This window comes from Pteropus medius, unplaced genomic scaffold, assembly GCF_902729225.1.
Source record: "Pteropus medius unplaced genomic scaffold, Ma_sr-lr_union100, whole genome shotgun sequence".
Taxonomy (NCBI): Eukaryota; Metazoa; Chordata; class Mammalia; order Chiroptera; family Pteropodidae; genus Pteropus; species Pteropus medius.
Window position 1 is genome coordinate 4,326,803 of NW_024355206.1, and position 23,293 is coordinate 4,350,095.

General features: G+C 44.1%; 1 protein-coding gene and 1 pseudogene across 12 annotated transcripts in view; both read right to left on the reverse strand.

Annotated features, from left to right (window-relative positions):
- Positions 1–22,276, reverse strand: part of CPEB1 (cytoplasmic polyadenylation element binding protein 1) — a 53,586-nt gene extending 31,310 nt beyond the window's left edge. For 3 of the 12 annotated variants that reach the window (XM_039858149.1, XM_039858146.1, XM_039858141.1), the window contains exons 1-2: positions 21,533–21,699; positions 11,112–11,286 (exon numbers count right to left, since the gene is read on the reverse strand). In XM_039858149.1, coding sequence (XP_039714083.1) covers positions 11,112–11,286; positions 21,533–21,547 — 190 coding nt within the window. In that variant the 5' untranslated portion in view covers positions 21,548–21,699. Of the gene's footprint in view, positions 1–11,102; positions 11,287–21,532; positions 21,702–21,824 lie in introns of those variants that run through there. The other 9 variants (XM_039858139.1, XM_039858138.1, XM_039858142.1 and 6 more) reach the window with 7 other exon arrangements.
- On the reverse strand, positions 1,409–1,527 carry LOC120599447 (uncharacterized; annotated as a pseudogene).
- Positions 22,277–23,293: the final 1,017 nt, after the last annotated feature.

Genomic DNA, 23,293 nt, shown 5'->3' on the forward strand with positions numbered 1-23,293 from the left:
GAAGTATTTAGGGGTGAATTATATTCATGCCTACAACTTACTTTGAAATGAATTGTAAAAACAAGATGGATTCATAAATGGGTATGGGGATAAATAAATGGATTTGTGATAAAGCAAAAACAACAAAATGCTGATTGTAGAATCTAAGTGGTGGCTGTTACACGTGTCATTTTATAATTCATTCAGCTTTTCTGTATGCTTGAAAATGTTCATAATAAAATGCTGGGGGAAATGAAGTGAGACTTTTCTTACAAAAAGCAAGCCTGACTGAACTAACTGGTTTGACAATACAAAGAGATTACATTAAGTTAATTTTATGGCTGACATTTTCCATAAGCAGAGCAAGTTAAAATATACAGACCCATGTTTTGGCAAAACATACTTAAAACAAGTATGTTTTAAGGATAAAGAGCATTTTAAAATATTGTATTGGCAAAGGCATATTTTAAAATTGACAGTATTTTTAACTTTCTCAATTCCTCAGGTAAACTGAGTTAAACAAGGAAAGAATGACATAATCAGTGGTCATCTGAATCTTCCTAAGGAATCTTGGTTACTTCCCAAGAGACATTTGGTGACTAATGGCTAAGGTAACAAATCTTATCACAAAATGGATGGTTTCTAGCTCCTTCTTCTCAAAAAATATGAGAGTAAATGGAACTATCAGCAAGGAAATGACTAAAAGTAAGGATGGATGACTGATTTTTTAAAAATAGAACTCAAGAAGTTCAAACAATCGGGTAATACGCTCCAGCAACACCTTCATCTCTCATCTACTTATTTATGTGAACAAGTTTACTCAGCGCAGATCTATAAAAACAAACAATGGGAATATATTTGGTGTTAAAAATTCCAGCAATGAGTCATTTAATATTACACGAGTTTTTTTAAAAGCCTCATTTATCTCATTAAGAAGCAATTCCAGTAAACAATGATTAAATAAAATTTTACAAAAATTTGTAACATTTAGATTGTCTTAAACAATGGTCCTAGTAATCAATGGCCACACAATCCAGAACGCATACAGCCTTTGAGTCTTAGGAAATAATTTAAAATTTCAATTTATATACTATTTCTATTGCAGAGAAGTATAATGTGATCCACAGAAGACTCAAGTGCAAAATATTATACTAGGATAAAATTCTGTGGGAGAAGTGTACTAGAAATATGAATTAAAAAAGACAAGGGATAATGAAAAATTTCCCAGTGTTGAAGAACTGGTTTACATATTTTTAAATAGATGAGAGGTACCAATCTCTACTGATTCCACTGGATATTTTCATTTATGATGAAAATTAGATACCAGATTAAATGTGCAAGGAGTACCTTTTTTTTTTTTTATGGCAACCCTTGGTTGACCTCACAGATTGCAATTGCAAGGACCTTGCCTTATTTTTTTATTTTTTAACGCCTACAGCACCTGGTTTTCCTAGGTGGTCTCCCATCCAAGTACTAACTAGGCCCAACCCTGCTTAGCTTCTGAGATCAGACAGAATCGGGCTTGTCCAGGGTGGCATTGGTTTAGACAGGAGTAATTTTTAAAAATGATTTTTATTGTGGTAAAATATACGTAACAAAGTTTTACCATTTTCATTGTACAACTCAGAGGCTTAAGTACATGCACACTTTTGAGCACTTCTCACCACTATCCAGCGTCAGAACTTTTCCATCTCTAACTGAAACTCCCAGTAAGCACTAACTCCCCACTAGCGCCTCCTCTAGCCTCTGACCTTCACTTTCTGTCTCTATGAATCAACTATTCCAGGTACCTCACAGGAATGGAATTATACAATATTTAATCCTTTTTGACTGGGTGATTACACTTATTATGTCTTCGAGATAAATCAAAGTTGTAGCATGTATCAAAATTCCCTTCCCTTTTAAGGCTGAATGCTAATCCACTGCAATGGGCATACCACATGTTGTATGTATATTCACGCATCTGTCCAAGGACATCTGTGTTACGTCCACCTTTTGGCTATTATAACTGATACTGCTATAAACATCGGTGTGCAAACATGTGTTCACATCTCTGCAATTTTTTTACACATATACCTAAAAGTAGAACTGCTGGGTCATACAGTATTCGAGGTTTAATTTCGTTTAGGGTGCACCATACTGTCTACTACAATGGCTGCACTGTTTCACATTCTGCAATGATCAAGTGTTCCAATTTCTCCGCATCCTCAACACTTATTTTTATCAGACAACAACCATCCTAATGGGTGTGAATTGGTGTCTCATGGGTTACATCGTTTTTAAAAAACAGGAGGTAGACACACAAACGTTTGAAGATGCTGCTGCCTGGTTCATGAATCCTTAAGACTGTGTTTTACAAAACCCATCGCACCAGCTTTTGTTGAACTGTTTCTTCTTATGCCAGCTAAGTGGTCCTAAAGGCAAATGTCATCTTCTTGCAGGATTCTGTCTCACTGGTGCACAGGTGGGCACCTGACCCACCTGGGCCAGAGTAACCCATCTCTATGGCCAGAGACCATTCCAAGAATGGGCACAGCTCAAACCAAGCTAACTGGGAGTCTTTCCTTGAGATTTTTCTAATTTGATCTAGGAGGAAGAACCATTTCCTGACTTCATGGCACCAGAGGATGTGAGCAGAGCCCCTTCCTCAGATAATAGGAAGTTGTGCAAAAGGAGAAAATGAAACCCGCCTGGGCAAGAGACAGCAAAGAGACAGAACCTTGACAAAACTAGAAGCTCTGGGTTCAGTTTTTCAGAGATTTCTTCCTATTCTGTGAATTATACGTCAAAAGCCTTCCCACACATCCCGCGATTTGCTAAAGTTTTTCTAATTAGGTGTTTGGTCATTAGCAAGTAAGAGTGTTCTGTGTAATGCAGGCCCTTTGGCAAGGACTGACCAAGCAAGCAATCACACAGGCAGAATGAGACTCTGGGACAAACCCCCTGCCGCCCCAGCACCGCGGGAGAGAGCTGGACACGAAGGGAAGCGGGAAAGGAGCTGAAGACCAGCTGGTTAAATCTTCTCTTCTCTACTAGAAAGCAAACAAGGCCCAGAGAGGGCCAAACTGACAAAGGTACAAAGTGACAGAGGTAGGATCCTAATCCAGGGACCTACCTGCTCTCCTGCCTCTCCTGCTCTGGGGTGCTTTCTCAGCCCAGGTCATACATATCCCAACTCAAACTTGTTTTATCAGTAACTAATTAATGCATTCTTTCTCTTTTCTCTACTTAAGTCCCCATGGAGCTTTGTACTAAATCCACGCCCCCTGCCCCAGGAGTTCAATTCTTAATACTAGCTCCTCCCCATTCCTATTACCGCCCATTTCCCACTTATTCAGAATGTCGATTTCACACCCACGTGTGTCCAAGGTGCCACTGCCATGTGTGCACATTCTGGAGGAGACAATTTAACTTCTTCCTCAAGGAGAGGAAAAGTCCAACTCCACCTAACCCATGGCCTCCAGTATGGGAGTGTCTGAACCAGAACTTCTTGAAGACTCTGATGCTGGAATACAACATGTTATCCATGTGCTGTCCCCAAGCTGTACATGAAACTAGCATAATCCAAACACAGTGAAATGTTACTTTACTACGGTGTTCCTCGAACGTGACAAACTGGAGACCCCTTACAGTGCCAAATCACAACAGATCCAGAGAATTTAAAAGCTAGTGGTTTAAAAAAGACTGGGTGCTTTCATTTACTACAGAAAGAGAGTAAATTCGTACATTATTTCTGGAGGGTAAGTTGACAAATGCACTAAAAGCTTTAAGAGAAACTTAATCAAACAGTTCTACTTTTAGAGATTTATACTATATCCAAGTTATCACGGATGTAGGCAAAAACTTTAAGTACTTCTACTGTTTAAAATAGACACCTATTTAAGCAAACTATCTCCAAAAGTGTGAAATACTTAACTTTCTGTACTGTGAACTATGCGGCAGTCTGCTAAAGCCTATAGATACCCTCAACAAATACCATTAAAAATATAAAACAGTGATCATAATTTTGAAGTAGTGATGAGCGTAATCAACATTTCAAGAGATATGTGCAATAACTGTAAAGGAATCAGATGCAAGATGTCTAATCATCCTACTGATGATGATGATTATTGCCAAGGTATTAAATCGGGCTAATACAATTATGATTTATTGCCTCCATTTACAATAAAAAATGTTACATTTCAGTTAACTAGTAGTGAAAAATAAAGATCTAAGTTCTTACCTGCCCAAGTTACTAGACTCCATGAATTCTACGCATAAATCCAGGTTAAGAATCCCATAATGCATCTATCTACACAGTAAAATGCAACGTAGCATGGAAAAAGATAGAAAATTAATGACAAAAAGAGGAAAAAAAAGTGAAGGAGGCAAATTACTACATAGTGTTTTCAGAGAACTTTCAATTTAATAGGTATATATAAGAAAAACACTGGAGAGATACACTAAAATGTTAAAAGTGGTTATTCTGGGTAGTGGGATTGCATATGATTTTTTCCCTTCTGTGTTTTCTTCAGAATTTTTTATGATGACCATATTATTGTACCAAGAAAAAAATACAAGGTATTTAACAGGGTAAGGTAACTCATTTAATATTCCCGAATAAATTTGGTGAAAAAATTTAATACTTACAAAGAAAAGTTCATATTAAAAGATTTTAAATTTGAAATGAGTTCAATAATATAAATTATGATTATAATTCAATTTAAATACAATAAATCACAGAACATTAAGAATACAAGGGACCTTGGAGTCTACTTAGTCCAAGGCCGTCGCTGCACAGCAGAAACACTCTCCCCAGCATTGATTCCAGAAGCCTTAACCCTTGATCTCGGCAGCTCCTTCTCCCTCTGTAACTGCACTCATTTCTTCTTCAGTCAAAAAGATGTAAAACATCTACATTCAGAAATCGAATGCATGCACTAAAGTGGGAATAATCATCACTACCTGTGATGGAGCCTTAGCTTTCGGTGACAAAGCTCTGACATTCCAGCAGATGGAGATGGTACAAAGCAGACTAAGGCTTTTAGAAATTAAACATCACATTACCTACTTTACAGAATGAGAGAAAGGGCAGAGTCTGCAGCAGGGCTCTAGAGCAATCTCACAATGTGTACATCTTTTCAGGGGCTGGCTCCCCCTCCCACTTTCCACTGCAGCTCTTCTATTCTTGTACAGCTCTCAAGTCCAAGTGCTGTTCTGCACCCCTCTCTACAGGTGGGCTGAGAAAGTGACAGAGCATCAGGTCGGCAGAGCTGGACACAGAGACAGAGAGGGGCTGGCAGGTTCCCACTTGAGCCTGCTCTCCCCCACGTCACATCTAGCTCCCTGCCCCGCGGCAGGCCCTAAAGACAAGAACAAGCCCAGGCCCACCACCAGGAGCAGTGGCAAGAGCCTTCTGCAGACTCTCCACCAGCTCCCCTGCACACCCGACTCCGGCAGCTAGATGTGTCTGGCTTTCTGTCACATCTGTCCAGCCACTGTCCACTGGTGCTGCAGGAGGGCTGGTTAGTGACACTTCCCTGATCTTTCAACCCCCACTCCTCCCTCAACTGTGTAATGTCTACGCTCTATAATAAACCCCTTAGTCTGCAGTACTCATGGTTCTGCTTCCAGATCCAACTCTGACTGAGACAATCTCACAAGGGGACACTCTATGGTACAATGGCAGTCATCAGTAAACATGACAGCCAGGAATTTCTCTTAGAGAGCTGAGGACATGAGCAAAACCTAGACTGGCTACCAGGCCAAAGAGCTCTAGGCGAACAAAAGAGGACCGATGCCACTCACTGGCCTACCCCTCCGCCACGCAGCCCTCCAGAACTGTCATGCGCAATTCAGAATCCACCAGCCACATGAGACCACCAAGCTCTTAAAAGTAGCTGTTACGACTAAGGAAATGAATTTTAAATTTTAATTAATTAAAATTAAAGAACTGTAACTCAAGTCTGTTATTGAAAACCTTTTAAGTACGGTTCAGAACTTAAGCTTGTGCATCTACATTTTCAACTTTAAATTTTATGAAACCTAAACACATATTAACTATTTCTGATGAAATTTACAATTCAAATCAAAATGGGCCATGAGTAAAAAATATAATGCATATCATTAAAATAAACCATCATTTTGTAATAAAGACATCTATCAATCATGTTGTACACCTAAAACACGATGTTTTATGTCAATTATATAGCAATAAAAAATTTAAAAATATGCATACTGCACTTTGAAGACTTAGTATGAAAAAAGATTATAAAATACCTCGTTAATTTTTTTATATAAATCACATGTGGAAATATTTTGAATTAAATAAAATACATTAAAATTTAAAAAACATTTTAATTCTACCATCAACACAATAATAAGGCAACCTAATGAATGGGAAAAAATATTTGAAAATCGTATATCCATCTGATAGGAGTTAATATCTAAAGTAGATAAAGAACTAACTCATACAACTCAATAGCAAAAAAATAAAATGTGATTTTAGAATGGTCAGAGGATTGAACAGATATTCAGATGACCAACAGGTACATGAAAAGATGCTCAACATCATTAATCACCAAGGAAACACAAATCAAAACCACGAGATATCACCTCACATCTGTTAGAACGGCTATCATCAAAAACAAACAAACAAAACAGAAACAGCAAGTGTTAGCGAAGATGTGGAGAGAAGGTCCCTCGTGCATGGTTGGTGGGAATGTGAACTGGTGCAGCCGCGATGGAAAACAGTATGGAGGTTCCTCAAAGAATTAAAAATAGAGCTGCCATATGATCCAGCAATTCTACTTCTGAGTATCTGAAGAAATCTAAAACACTAATTCATGAAGATGTACGTACCCCCACGTTCACTGCAGTATTATTCACAATAGCCAAGATATGGGAACAACACCTAAGGGTCCACTGATAGACGAATGGATGAAAAAGATGTGGTATATTTATATAATGGACTATTACTCAGCCATAAAAAAGAATGAGAGCTTGCCACATGCTACAACATAATGGGCCTTGAGGGCATTAAGCTAAGTGAAATAACTCAGAGAAGGACAAAAAGCCATATGATCTCACTTATAAGTAGCATCAAAAAACACAACCACCACCACCACCAAGTTCATAGATACAGAGAACAGACTGATGGTCGCCAGAGGAGGGAGCTGTGTGATGGATGAAATGGGTGAAAGGAGTCACAAGGTACAAAATTCCAGTTATAAAATAAGCCAGGGGGACATAATGTACAGTACAGCTATCATGTACAGTGACTATAGTTAATACTGTGTTGCACATGTGAAAGTTGCTAACAGTACATCTTAAAAGTCTCCATCATAAGAAAAAAATCCTATAACTACATGTGATGATGGACGTTAACTAGACTTACTATGATCATTATTTCGTACACCTAAAACTAATATGATGCATGTCAACCATGCCTCAATAAAAAAAAATCAGTAATGCGAAAACACTGAGGCTATTACACATAAATTTATGCCAATGAATTTGAAATTTGAAACAAAATAGAGACACTCCTAGAAATACTCAACTTAGCAAAACTTAGAAGAAAAAGGAACTATGAATAATTCTATGTCTATGAAGGGAATTGAATCCATAATTTAAAACTTTCCTTCAAAAATAAAAACACTCCAAGCCCAGGTAGTTTCACCAGTAAATTGTGCCAAAATTTAAAGAACACTAAATTTTACACAAGCTCTTCCAAAACAAACAAACAAACAAACAAACAAAAAAACAGGAAAATAAAGTACTGATTTGTTCCAAGAGGCTGGCATAGCCTTGATACCAAAGATATTTTAAGGAAGGGCAGTTATAAGGTGATCTGTGTGTGCAAGGACACAAAAATCCTGAAGACAACATTTGCAAACCAAATCCAGCAATATACTAAATAAAATATATCAGGACCGAGTTGGGTGTACTCCAAGAATGCCATGTTGGTTTCACTTTGGTATTCTTTTCCGAATATTATTCCCACATTTACAGAACAAATGATAAAAGTCAAAAGAATACAGAAAAAATTAATAATTTAATGCCTACTCATGATTTAAAAAAAAATCCTCATTAAACGCGAAAAGAAATTAACATCCTTAATCAGAAAAAGAATATCTCAAAAACTTAAGCTAATACACTTAATGGTAAAATGCTTAAGGCTTCTGTCCATGTAACTCCCTCCGAAAGACTAAGATGCTGGTTCTTCTCATTGCTATTCAACACTCTCCTGCGTAATCTAAGCCGATGAAGTAATTTATGAAAAGAATAAGATTGGAAAGGAATAAAACTTTCATAATTTGAGATACCATGTTTGTATACAGAAAAATCCACAAGACTCCATAAATAAATTATTAGTATTTACAAGCAAATACAGCAAGGGCTTTAAATATATGAATATACACAGGCTTTTCTATGTACTAGCAAATAATTAGGAAATAAAAAAATTTTAAATAATTCCATTTACAATATTGTCCAAAAAAATCAACCAAGCAAGCTTCTCAAAAATAACATAAGAAATATCCTCATTTCCTCAAAAAAAGACAGATTTCTGAAGTACGGTATGAAAATGCTAATTCTAACTGCAAACAAAAAAGAGCGATAAATTGGAACCACCTTGAAATGAAGAAATTATGTTCATTAAAAAACATTAGAAGACTAAAAAGACAAATGATTTCTGAAAGGAATGCCGTTCAATGCAGGAAAAGTCTTCAGCAAACGATTCTGGGAAAACTGGACAGTCACATGCAAAAAAATGAAGTTGGACCCTTACCTAACACCATATACAAAATTAACAAAACAGTCCTTAACAAAAGGACCTAAATGTAACACATAAAGATCAGACTTCTGGTTTCTATAGGAAACTGGCAGCTACCTAAATCTAACTCTCCTTATATCCTCCAAAAACCACACTTGTCAACTAAAGCGAATAAAACCATTCACAGCCTGAAAACTACAGAATATTTAGGATACAGAATACCATGAACCTCAATGTGCACATCAGAGGGACCCAAATGTCCGAAACCAGTATACCCAGATCTGGAGCCCACATTAGAAAACACTACCAGGCAGCAGCAAGCAAACAGGAAATGACACTAAAAAAATTGTCATTTATAACAGCACTAGACACCTATCAAGAACTACAGTTACACCTGAAAAAGGATTTTTGCGATTTCTAAACTGAGAAAATTAAAGATGACTCGATAAACAAGAGGATAAAACAGCTTCATGAATTGGAAGATTTGTTGTCAACATGTCAATTCTCCACAAATTGATTCGTAGATTAAGTGCAATCCCAATGAATACCCCAGCAGAGTTGGTAGGGGGTGAGAGTAGGAAGAATGACACGTTGAATCTAAGATTTTTATGGAAATGCAAAAATCTAAAAAAAAAAAACAAGAATCATGGAGGATAAAGCTAAAGGACTTCACTATCAAATACCAAAATCTATTATAAAGCTGTAATAACAAAGACACAGGACAGATACACAGATTAATGAAGAAAAGCTGATGTGTGTACTGAAAGCTTTAAGAGATACTTATTTCATCAAACAATCCTAAGTTTAGAGATTTATACTATGTCCGAGTAATCAGTGATGTAGGCTTTAACTTCAGGTACTTCTCCTCCTTTGCTCTGGGAAGCGTCTGAAAAGACCACGAAGTCTACACGCACCTTGTCATCTGACCAACCACTCGCATAAGCAGGGTACAAGAGTAACACCATCTCCAGAGCCTGGCATCTTACCAGCGAGACGACTGGGATTCCCGGAAAATTGCAAAAGTGCACTCCTCACCACTGCTCTCTAACCAGGGGTCCTTTCCCTTAGGCAGTCCAAAGCCTAGCATTAGCTGAAAAATACTTTGCTGTAACTACAAAAGCTTCCGGCATATCTGAAGCAACCCAGTGAAAACTGAGCCACTGTTGACTGTCATTCATGTTGGAATATAATTCATGCAACTTTCTCAAAGGAGGAGAAGTAGAACACATATGTAGAACGAGCAAATTCTCTGAATTTTTAACTTGGCATAAGCAGAAGGAGAAAATAAGGGTTAGCTCATGACTTACTCTAATTAACAGAAAATATTACATATATAGATTTTTGGAATTTAGAAGAGACAAGACCCTCCAGCCCTTCCCCAGACCCTTCCTTCAATTGCCCTCCAATACAATTTAGTAAAAACAAATTCTACAAGTCAGTCTCCTTTGTAACGAACCTTTCCCTCAAACATTTAGCTACTTTATGTTCACATACTCTTGCATCTTTGTGGGAATTATTTCTAAGGCCAAGTTAAAAAAATAAATTCATAACTAAAAAGCAGCAATTACCAGCCCTTGTTCTGAGAATACTTGTGGTTAAATTTTTTCAACATCCATTTTAAAAATTAAAAATATGTTCACTTTCACCTAAAATGGCTCAAACAGAAAAACGTTTCATCAACATTCTTATTATATGTTGCAACTCCCACAAAAAAAGTTATGAAACAGGTTTAAGACATCCAAACCTCCCTGTGAAGTGTCACCTGCTGAAGGCGCTGTCCACTCCCCTCCACTACTCTGCACAACAAGCCTATATAGCGTAAAAACGAACAAGCCTGTAGACTTGCACTCAAGCAACTAAAATAGTCAAGAGCTATGCTGTCTAATACAGTAGCCATTAGTCACATGTGGCTACTACTGAGCACCTGAAATATAGGTAGTTAACTGAGCAGCACTATAAATGTAAAATACACACTGGATTTTGAAGTCTTGGTACTAACGAGAATATAAAATCTCATTAATAGTTTGATATTGATTAAATGTTGTCATATTTCATGTATGTTGGATAAAATAATTTCACTTTTTTAATGTGGCTACCAGAAAATCACTATTATATATACATGACTCACATTATAATTCTACACATAGTTCTGTCACCATGACCTATCCTTTTCTATCTAATCTTCCTGAGTATTACAAAATAGATTTCTACATTATAATCAAAGGCTGTCTTCACCCAGAGGGGGGACCCAATCCACAAAGAAAACTACGGGAGGGGCAAGTGTTGCCAGAGGTTCAAGGTCATTTCTTCAGATGCTTCACAAGGAAACTGCCTAGAAACAGCCCTGCACACATGCATCAACGTTTCACACCTAAGTCACCTGGCAAATGATCATGAATTCCTCGATTTACGGGCGTGCTGCAGACTCCGCTGAAATCCAGAGAATTATCCAGTATGGCGTTTATCCGTCGGAAGATACTGGCATTGCTGCACTTCGAGAGCGCAGGTGGTTCCTGGCTGTCCCAGCAATCTTTTATCCTTCCCGCTCCTTCCTCCTGGACACAGAAAAAAGACCTTTAGATTGTTCTATACTCCTTTATGGTAAATGGAGCCTTCACACCCCCATTCTCCCAACTCAACACCATGAGTCAGATGAAGTAACAAGGACTTGGTTTCCTGCCTGTATAGTAAAATACTGAATGAGTGTTTGCTACGTTCAAGTGACCCTGAGAGAATTGCCTCAAAAACCCTCTACTCTTCTGAGAGGTGTGTAGGAATTAGCATGGCATGATAGCAGCAGCATGAGCCTTAGAACCAGACATACCTGGGTCAAAGCTTGGGGTCTATCTACCTATACAACAGAATATTATTTACCAATAAAAAGGAATGAAGTGCTGATGCGTGTTACTACACAGATAAAACTCTAAACCATTACGCTGAGTGAAAAAAGCCAGTGAGAAAAGACCACATATTATATGAGCCCATTTACATGAAATGTCCAGAAAAAGCAAATCTAAAGATTAGCTACCTTCAACTAGGGGCAGGGCGATTAGAGGGGAAGTGGCTAAAAGGTACAGGTTTCTTTCTGAGAAGAAAATATTCTAAAATTAGATTATAACTGCAAAACTCTGTTAATACACTAAAAAAAAAATCACTGACGTGCACACTAAAAGGTGAACTTTATGGTTTTGTAAATCCTATCTCAAGACGTGTTTAAAAAGTTTGGTTCTGCCATTTATTGGCAGTTACTTCTGTGTCTCAGATTCCCATTTGTGAAATGGGAAAAGAGTATCGATCAACCTTTTGATGAAATATATAAAGCTGTTAGCATGGTGCCTGGCGTATGGTAGCTGCTATTGTACACCTGAAGATTACAGCAGGTAATTACAGGAGAAGATGTGGTAAGTGGCAAACACTCCAAGGAACTGTTTAAGCTGTATAGTTCCACGTGGTCACTGAAGGCACATACGACTCATGCGAGACATTACTGAACAACAAAAGCACTCTGAGATATATAACTGTGAATGGAACCCCCACACGGAAGTGACCCTTTGGTATTCTCTATCTCAGTAAGTCACATCATTACCCACCAGAGGCCCTAGACAGAAATCCAGGTACCCGTTCACTCTTCAATCTCCCTCACTCACCACATCCAGTGCCTGACATAGTAAGTTACGAAATACTGGCGGACAGACTCAGTCTTCTAAGGGGAGTCTGACTCATCAGCTCTATCATTCCCAGTTGCCTTGGGGAAAATAAACTAAAAACAGACCAAGGACAGAAATAAGCACTTAAGATGTGAGAGTTGGTCACTTCGACAAAACCATTAAAAGCCCGGGGTTACTTTGTTTAGCCTATCAAAAAATCCAGGTCAGCATGAGAATGACTGTGAGCATGTAGTTTTACAATCTCTGCAGGATGGCCTTAAAGGGACAACCTTGAGTCCCCATCATTCTCGAGCTCTTGAAAAGACTGGCATCCTTTGCAAGCTGTGAGTACGACCAGAATTCACAGTCCTACGAGCTCGTTTTCCCAAGCCCTCCAGAGAAGCACCACTGAGAGTGGTTAAATCCACTGACACAAGGCCCTTTTCACAACTGTAGATTTCTAAGATGATCTTCCACTTCACTAAGGCAACTTCACAAAGGCTAAGACACAAGCATTTACAATCACTCTGCAGATCATAAGGCAACACGCTCCACTCACTCACTGCTTAACAAACACTGCCCATTGCCTGCTATGTACAATGAGCACCCTAAAGGTAAGCAGATTAGACGGAGACTCAACCAAAAGAAAATCAAGTCTTGGAAGGGTGCCCAGACCTGACCATGCTGCTGACAACCACCACACAAGCTACGCTGCACCGTCAACACACACTGTCCTCTAAGCCGAGGGGGTTCGGAGGAAGAGGCTCTGCCTGGAAGCAAGCGTAGGAGGAAGGGCTGAAGAACACAGAGGAACATTACCAGAAGTGGTCCATCGTGTGGCACTTTAATTGTGGGAGAAAAGAGCGGATTGGAAGGGCAGCCTCGTGTGCCAGGTTACGAGTTAGATTATCTTCACCATCAGAGGTTCCAAACTTTAAAAGGCCCCTCACAATACAAAAATTAACTCAGTTTTGTTTGCTGTGACAGATATGATTTGTATGGTCCTGGCACACTTACAAGCAAGTAAATGACAGCTGTATGTGAGTCGCAGAAGGAGACCACGAACAACCACCGGAAAGATGGAGGCCAGAGACCCAGGGAGGAGAGTGCCCCAGAAGCCTGGGGAAGATGCAGACCTGGAGGCTTCTGGGAGAAACCTACTTTCCCAGGAGAGGAAGCCCTGAGAATCTTCCCATCCCCAGCGGTCCGAGAAAATCTAATTAAGAGTACACCTGGCCAATCTGCCCCACTCCCAACCCTGTTAGGAACAGGCACCATAACCTACAAACTCAGAAGCAAATCTATGCGATAACTCCCTCTCTCCCCTTCTTTCGAGTATGCCAAATCAGAGACCCAGAGGGCTCCGTGAAATCAGAATGCAAGTAAGCTAAGTGTTCCACCCAAGCTGCATAGTCACATCGGTAAGTACCAGTGCTGTGCCTCGAGACAAAAAAAAGAGCATAGCCGGCAATGTCAGGTGCGCACAGATCTACAAGCTTTCTTACATGTACAGTAGGGATAGAAGCAATAATACCATCTCATGGGGCTCTCCGTGAGTTACACACATAACACGCTGGGCAGAGCAATTGGCACATGATTACACACTGAACAAAAAGGTGCTGTCTATCGGCAGTACCATTATTACTGAACCAAGGGATCAGAGGCCGCCACACGGATCCTTGAAGAGAAGAATCTACTTGCTCATTAAAGGAGAAAATTTGTATAAAGACCTAGGCTGACTATTCCTTTGAAGACTCCAGGCCCTTCTATGCCTAATCTTCCTAATCATTTGATTCTAAAAGCTTAATTAAAGGACATAATACAAATCAAACTGCCTAAAACCTAAACCTACTATAGAATACAGTGATCCAGTTAAATTATTGCATAGTTTCTTATCTGCGAAACAAGCATCTTCTATCCATCTCTATACTTACAGACCCCTTACTCTGTATATTCTATCTTAACTTGTGATCAATTTAGATGCCTGAATTAATACTCATGTTTTACTACTAGGAAAACTAGGTTTTTCCCCCTGGGGTTATACTGCTATAACTTTCACCATTATTTTTGGCATATTTTGCCATGAAGTGAGATCTTCTGCAGCTTTTTTTGACCTTTATTTGGTCTTTCGCTATGGACAGGAAGGTAGGCTTTAAGACAGATCAGAGACTTACAAGAGAATGCAAACCTTAATACTATCGAGAATCACGGATCAACAGGAAGAAATAATTGGCAAGGCTAGAGAAGAAATAACGGGCAAGCCTAAAAAGAAAAACAATTCCTACTGTTACTGGCTAAAAATGGCCTCAAGATAAAACTAGTTATACCTACTTATTGTCAGAAAGAATGGTTCATGAGAAATCTCTGATAATACTAGCAATTTTTTTAGAAGGTCTCAAATTTCTCCTTTTCAACAGATAAAAGCTGACACTCCCACCATGAAACAGTGGCTTTCTACAGCAATAACCCTCAAGAGAAGAGGAGGGGGAGGGAGACTACAGTCTGAAAAAATCATTCCCCTTTTCCACAAAGAAAGAGTTCTCCCCAAAACCATGAATCGCAGTAGTACAAAGTAGAAAGAAAACAAGCTTTGGAGTACCAATACTAAGTTCACCACTTAAGTCACTTCTCTGAGTTCTGGTTGCCTCAAGCAAGTGGAGTGCCACCTACTCTGTAGACTTTGTAATAATAGGAAATACACGAAGTACCTGGACATGCTCGATAAATAACTTATTAGTGACAGATGTCCCCCAATTCCATATAGGTGATTAAATCGTTATTCAGAACTATGCTTTCAATTTATTCACCCTAGGCAAGTTCATCAAGAAGCTTACTTACTTGTTTAGCACATAACTGGAGGGTTTGCCATTTGTTTGTTTGCATTTGTGAAATATTCAGAAGCTTTAGCATTGACAGACCTTCCTAAACCCAGGCAGGGCAATATGAACAGGAAAAGCAGCAGGATGGCAGAGCTCGCATACCATCCCGACCAGCAGAGCTAAATTCAGCCTCTTAAAGTCCAAAATTCCAAGGGAAGTTTGAGTTTCACCTTAAAATTTTTGTATGTAATCATGCAACATCTCACTAGTCGTTCCTGGGGGGATGGGTTAGGAAAAGGCCCTCTTACTCAGAGCTCACCACTCAGCTTGGGGGATACAACCATCCATCAAGAACCAAGGACCCAGAGTCAGAGGGAGGAGTCTAGGGAGCAACAGGACCACCAGCATGGCCGAGCCGCACAGAGTGGTGGGTATGAACAGACGAGAACAGCTAAGGAGAAGGGTGGAAAGTGCATCCTTCTGTACTGGGGCCTCTAATGGTTTAAAAAAAAAATTAAAAAATAAAAATGAAAACACCTGGAGTTCTTTCTCCCAAGAGGACACGAGTGTAATTGTAAAAAAAGACTAATTGGGTGGAGGGGCTAGAATTAGATGAGCCCCAGGAGATGAGGAAAGGGAAGAAATTGGTTCTGCTTTTAGACCTTCTGGGTTTAATATGCCTGAAATAGACGCATTCATCCAGGAGGCCCATGAGAACTACAGGTCTTGAGAACAATCAAGGCTAAAGGGTTCAACCTAAAACCTGATCACAGAGAGAGAACTGGTGCTACAGGAATACACGGGCCCTCTGTGTAAGAGGACAAGAATGAGCCAACAGAATGAACCATAGGGAATGTGGCATTCAGGGGAGGAGGAAGCCTGTAAGTGCCAGGACAAGAAAAGACCTATCACAAAGAAGGAAGGAGGAAAAAAAAAAAAAAAGAAGAAAGCCTTAGAATCCTATGAACCAAGTGAGAATTTTAAGTAAATGTGATTAATCGGAGACCAACATAACAGATGCCAAGGTGCATAAATTCTAGAAATAACACTAGTCTGGAAATAAAGAGACCTGGGTTCCAGGCCGGGGTTTATTACCCCCTCACTGCATAAGCTTAGAACCACCACTTTTCATTCTGAGCTTAATTCTCCTTGTCCATGAAAACAGACTCAGACGTTATAACTTGGGCTCGGTGTCAGTCAGCTCCAAATTATACCTGAGAGACAGGTCCCTAACACCTTTTCAGCTTCAAAATAATTCCAAACTTACAGCTTAAAAAAAGTGTCTCAGGAGAAAAGGCAGACTCAGGAGACAGATGGTATCAGAGCCAGGAGCACAAAACCAGGATGCAGAGAGCATTGGTGTTTAGTAAGAGATTAAGTGTTCTGTCAAAAGACACACAAAAAAACCCAACCCACCCTTCCAGGTAACTGCTTTTCTCCCAGGGAAGAGAGCTACTCTCATACCTTTGTCAATGGAGACTTCAGGCCAAGGTGCTAAACCCGTGATATGCTGATGTGGGCACGTATACCAGGTACCTACGTGAGCATATTATGCTGGTTGAGAATAAAGAAACCGATAACACTGTTATGGTTAAGTGACTCTCAGAATCAGCAACTGCGACCCATTTTAGCACACAAGTCAATCTTCAGACCTGCCCTCTGGGGAGTCTCCAATTACCTCAAGGAAAGCCATCACAAAGCAGCCTTAAAAACCAAAGCAAAGAGTGTCACCCCACTGTAACCTAAAAAGGAGCTCCAAGTAGACAGAAATACTAAAAAACAAGGTAGAGGTTAAAGGTATCTTTGCCTAAGTGTTCTTCCGTGGGACTGAAAGCAAAGCCCATTTAGTCAGGAACTCCACCCACCCACCCTACCCCCCCAGGCCTGTGTGGTTTAAAACACGTATATTAAGGAGGCAAAATATCCCCAACAGGAGCCTTTTTAAACCTCAATAGCAAAACTCACTGAAAATTATATCTATGATGCAAATTTAATGCTGAAATTTGGATACTGATTTTTTATGGAAAGGCAGATAATTTTCCTATGGACAATTACATACACTATGTACCTTTTAGTTCAATCTTTTCAGCCAATTTATTATAATTGAGAAATGCCTTATTTTGAGGGTCCTGTCTTGAACATAAAAACTTTCAGCGTTTGGAATCTGTGAACTAAAAAGAGGCTGCAACAATGGCAGAAAGGAAAGGAAGGGCATTTCAAAGTTGCAGGGGTGGTGGTGCTGAGGGTGGGGGGAAGCAGTACCCAAAACGGAATAATCCCTGAAAGGGGCCATCAGTGCTTCCTGGGTTTTAACTCAAACAGAAGCAAACATTCTTCGTGTAAACTCCTCCACTCTAACCTCTAGGTCCAACCCCCTTCCTACTCCTTACTCCCCACCCCCAGGCTTTCTGGCAAGTCGTCCCCAGAGCCACCACAGTTTAGGCACTGACTAGGAAAAGCAGACCTGCAGAACAGGATGGGATTAGCACAGCTCTTCCATAGGAGAGAAAATAATTTGCTATTTGATCCCATGATTCTTTTACTGCCTCCACCACTAGCTACTGACGACAACAGCCTAAACATTAATCTCTGGGTCTGGTATGCATTCCTGTCCCAAACGTCCAGCCAGAACTACAAACTCACTAATGAATTATCTTTTCAACAAACACATAACAATTTTAGAAAAGTTATTTAGCTAAGGAACCTGGAACCAATGAATGAGAAAATCTGCACAGATATCACCAAGAGCATAAACACTAAAACACCAGCAGAGAGCTACTTAGTCATCTCACCTTTCTCCTCCACCCCCAAATTCCCAAACATTGAACTCATACCGGAGTGCTTGGCCTGTAAAGGTTTCTAGAGAAGCAACTGGGGACAGGTAACACTTTAAAGCTCCTATCTTTCCAAAAACTTTCCAGACCACAGGTCAAAAAGCTATCTGGTTTGTATTTGAATCGGCATTCTCACAGAAAAATCGATTTGGCTCTGTCTGTATATGCTCTTTACTGCTACATGCTTTAACTATGGGGGAAAAAAGGTACAGAAATAGAGGTACATATCCCCTTGCATCTCCTAGTATGGCTGTGTACACTGCTGGGATTCTAAGTTTTGCCCAGAATGAAAGCCCAGCCCCTCATTCCTAGGGGAGTTATTTGATGCCCTGGGAGCTCATCCCAGAAGATTTTTACTACGTACTGCTAAAACCCTTATTAATTCTTCCTGGAAATCTAAGAGCCAAAATTATGGAAATTTTAGCTAAGAGAAAAGGTGAGTTTTAACGAGCCCCAGTCTACTTTTATAGGTCTTAAAACAATGATGTAATTTCAAATTTGCCTTATCTCAGAAGGAAAAAGTTAGTGACTTTTTAACTGTTCTTAGAAAGGAAAATCTTTGGTGCAGAGGCTTGGGTGGGTCACTCCACAGGGGGAGGAGCCTGACTGCTCCAGACCTCTGGTTCTCTCAGGATCAGCTAACTGCTCTCACACACATCATGGAATGATAGACACAGCACATTCCTCCCGACGTCAACACCGCTGCACTAAAGCTCAGAAGACCCACACTGCCTTCCACGACACCAGAGTCCCTCCAACCGCAGTTAAGGTTCGCTGTGACCAGCCCATTGAACACTGTGTTTTATACACAAGGTACACTGCCAATGACCCCTGGTCCCTCTGAATACACAGTGTCATAGGTTGAGCTATGACACCAGAAAGACCTAGGTTTACACCCCGGTTTACCATTCAGTAACCTTAGCACTCGATTTCTGACCCTTCTCATCATATGCAAAAATAAAGGGAATGTGTAAGGGATGTTTTCAGACAGATCTCAAACTAGCCCTTGCATGGAATGCAACCTTAAGAGACATGGTACCTTCGGTCCACACAACGCTGACAATCTTTTAATCGCTACATTTAGAAAATAGAGATTGGCGGCTTAACTAGGAAAAAAGTCACAGATCCATGACTCGGGGCCCACATTCGCACCATGACAACCAACAACTGACCACTCTCTTAAGAGGCAGCACTGCTCTTTCCTTTCCCTCCCTTGACTCCTTTGATGTTACCTCAGACCCTGGAAGGGCTATGGGTTTGCGGCCCACTTTAAGATTCAAAATCAAAACAAATAGCTTGGTGACCCGTGAAAATACTAAGACTTAACTACTATTGTTAGCTTGTTAGAAAGTCTGGTGTTGAGCGTGCAGTCTCACCACCTCTACCACCTTCCTGCAGGTTCTGCCTCACCAGACACTGGACTGGTGTGTGTACCGCACTGAAAGAGAACCACAGAACCGCCCCAGATCCAGAGCCTAGGGTCGGCTCCACCATCACGCCCCTCACGCATCAGCTCTCCGGCCACCTGCGGTGGCACAGGCGGGCACAGCAGCCCTTCCACACAGGGAGACGTTTACAAGATGACGCACGGGAGGGGGAAGGCAGGAGTTTTACACGGCAAAGATGGGTTCGCATACAGGGCCATGAATGTCCAAAACCGAGTTCTAGCAAGTGGGCAGTCGAGTTCAAGCGAAATTGGTGACAAAAACAAACTGGACAGCAACGCGCTCTGGGGCACTCAATGAGGACCGAGAACAGACCAGCGGGAGGCCCCGCACACCCGTCCCGAGGGGCCCCCGACAGCCCAGAGCTCCGCTGAGCTCCAGAAGCAGAGCTTTCTTCCACTGCTGTTCCACCGACCACAAAAACGAACCGACCAGGAACCCCCGCCAAGCCGACACTTCCAAGGTTTACTTCTGCCTCTTAGCAGTCATTTCTTTTCTTTTTGACCCAGCACGTGTCCCTAGGCTCAAGGAGGACCTGAGCCTAAGGGAGCAAATTGGCCTCGGGAACCACACTTGCAAGAGACACATTGACAGCAGCTGTCACCGCAGGGTGGATGCGAGGCCTCGATCCACCTGGGCCTAGAGGACCCGCTCCGCCCACTTGCCCGGCTCAGCAAATGACGCACAGCAGCAGTTTACTCCGTGCCTCGGTAGCCAGGGAGACAAAGGAGGCAGGTGCCAGGGAAATATGGCACTGCCCAGGGCCCAGGCTGCGGGCTGGGCGTGCGGTGGGGGCGGGGCGAGGCCCGGCTTCCTTCGCGAGCCACCGAAAGACGAGCTCGGCGCCAAGGTCCCCGGGCCTTCCCGGTGCCTGGGGCAGCGCCGGGCCCATGGGAACCAGGCAAGAACGCCGGGGCGGATTTGCCCGTGAGAACAGCCACGCGCGGCCCAGCCCGGGAACGGCGCCACGTAGGACAATCGAAGGTGCGTAAGCTTTTCCTGGGTCCGAACCCCAGGCCCCGGGGACCAGAGCAGGTGCAGGCCTCTCTCACGCCCTCACCAGTGTACTGGCCGGGGGGACAGCAGTCTGCGCCTCCGCCACTTTCCCGCCGAACCTTCGGCCACAGCCGAGTCCGCACCGACCCGCACGCGAGCTGGGGCCCTGACCGGGGTCTGGGCTGAGGAGAGCAACGCAAAGCGGCGGCCACATGCACACCTCTCCCCTGGCCAGGCGCCATGCTTGCGCCAACTCCTCAGCCTGCATGTCCCCCGGACCCCAGGTCCCCGTGACCCACCTCAGAGCCGCGGGTCCCCAGCGCGAAGCGGAGTCGCACGTGCCGGGCCACCCACCGGCGCGTGACCCACCCGGCCAGGCCGGCCCCGCCCCAGAACTCCGGCTCTCCGCCAATCGAACGTGTGAAGCCACGTGACCTCTCTGACCAGGGAAGCCCGCGCAGCACGAGGGGTCCGATCCCTCCGCCTTAAAGGGGCCGCGTCGCTGCCGTCGTGGCGCTCGTTGTGACCACAGGCCCAGCGCGGTGGGCCCGGCCGCCAGCAGCCCCGCCCTGCCTGGGCCGCCAGCCCGGCCGCCCGCTGGGTACGAAGGAGACTGGGGTGGGGGTCGCGCTGCGAGGCGCGTGAGCTCAGGCGCGGTGGCTTTGGGGCTCACGTGCGACGGCTGAGGGAAATGGAAGCGTCCGGGGCGCGGGGACTTCCCTCCGTGCGCACAGCTCCCGTCTGGACAGACACTCGAGGCCACCAAGAGTCTGCAGCGCAGCTCAGAGTCCCCACCGGCCGCCCCCAGAGGGCCGCGGCGCCTTTAAACCCAAAGGCCCTGAGTCACGAGGAGGCGCCCTGCCCCCCCGCCACTCACCCCTCCACGAGGCCCCACGCCCGCGGGCACGTGACCCGCACCCCGCCCGGGACCCGCGCGCACCGGGGCGGGGGAGGGGGCCCTGGGAGCGGCGGAGGCTGCGCGCGGACCGTTAGCTGCCGCCGCCAGGACCGCGGCTCGGCTCGGCCCCGCCCCGCCTCGGCGGGCGACGGCGGCTCTTACCAGCGGGGACGCCATAGGGCCGGCCTGGCTCTGCGGGACGGGCGGGCCGGCGCGGCGAGGGACGCGCAGACACGTGGGCACTATTTTTGCAGCAAGCCGCGCACAGCGCCGCACTCTGGGCGGCTTATAAAGCCCCGCGGAGCCGCCCCCCGGCCGGATGCGAAGCACCTGTGTCGGCCCCGCCCGGGCCCCTGCCCCCGCCGGGCCGCCCCGCCCCGCCCCTTGCAGCGCCGGGCCGAGGGCTCGGCCGCCCACCCCGAGGCCAAGGCCCCAGCTTGAGCGCGCCACTCACCTAGTGACCCTGGTCAAGTCATCATTCATCTCCGCCGGGCCTCAGTTTACCCCTTATGAAACAGGGCGCGATTTATAAGCCCCCGCGACGCAGGGGATGCCTCTTGTCAGCAAGGCTCCCTTTATAGTGTCCACGCTCCTCTTCCAAGGAGCGCTCCCTGGCGAGAGCCAACCCCGCGCCCCCGGCTCCTGCAGGCGCGCCCACGCTCGACCGGCTGCTCCGTGTGCTGGCACCGGGGACACCGGAAAGTTCCAAAGACACCAGGGGTCCTCTTTGGACTGCAGTTCCCGGGGGAAACCGCATCCGACGCGCCTGCCAGACTGCGATAGGCGGCTTCACAGAGAAGGGACAGGGCGGGGGCCACGCAGCGGGAGAGAGACAGACCACCGTGGGCCGGGCTGTTGTCAGCAAAGGGCTCCCGGGTGGGGTGGCTGAGGCAGGAGCGAGCGGACCGGAAGCGCAGAGGCGGAGGTGGCATTCCAGGCGGGGAGGCCAGCAGAGGCGGAGAGGGGGACTGAACAGAGCGGCCCCATCGGAGGGACAGGAGAATGCGTACCGATACCACAGGAGGGACGCCCGGACCCAGTTTGTGAACGACGGGCTTTATTTTGCAGACAGCAGGGAACTATTAAGAATCGTAAACAGGAGAATGGCAGTATCAAGTCTCTTTCAAAAGATGTCCCCGGAGACTTCGTAGAGGTTGGATAGAAAAGGGAGAAACAAGGGACTGGAGTGAGGAAAGGGACCGGCGTTTGTCCAACATCTCCAAGTGTTTTACCTGTGCAACCTCATCAGACTATTTATAACGCACTTACTGTGCTCAGGGCTCCCAGCCGTTGGGAAGACAGGGCTGCAGCCTTGCAGGCAGGCTGGTGAGGCTGGCCGGGATCTAATGGCTAAGAGGAGGAGGGACAGAACTGTAGGTTTCTGTGGGGCAGTGGAAGGAGAGGAAGTCAGTGGTCTAGCCTAGTGTTTCAGGAGCATTAATGGGAGGTGTCAAGGGTAAGAATGGATGCTGGAGTAGAAGTCCCCAGGACGACTCAGAGCGACAGCAAGCTAGCCCGTCCTCATCCACAGGGTATCGCCCAGAAGGGCTTGCTTTGGTTTCCTAGGTCAAGGGCAGAGAAGGTAAAGGCTACAGGGGCAGGGCAAGAGGGGGCTCTGGCACCCCCTAGCCATGAACTGCTGTACCATCTTCCCCTTCAGGGGAGCTGCCTAGCTAACTGCCCATCCTCCCCAGGACAGTCTTTTTCATCAGCAGCTCAGGAATCCATACCTCTGGTTCAACTTCACTGGGACTCTTCCATTTCTAGGAGCAGCCCACCCTCAAGTCTAACCCTGGCCCACAAACAGCATATGTATCTCACTTGTCTTCATGGGGAGGGGGGCACACCCAGATACCAAGTGAGGGCCGGTGAGAGCACAACAGAAATGCACAACAGAAAGGGCAGTGAGCTGGTGGATCCGGC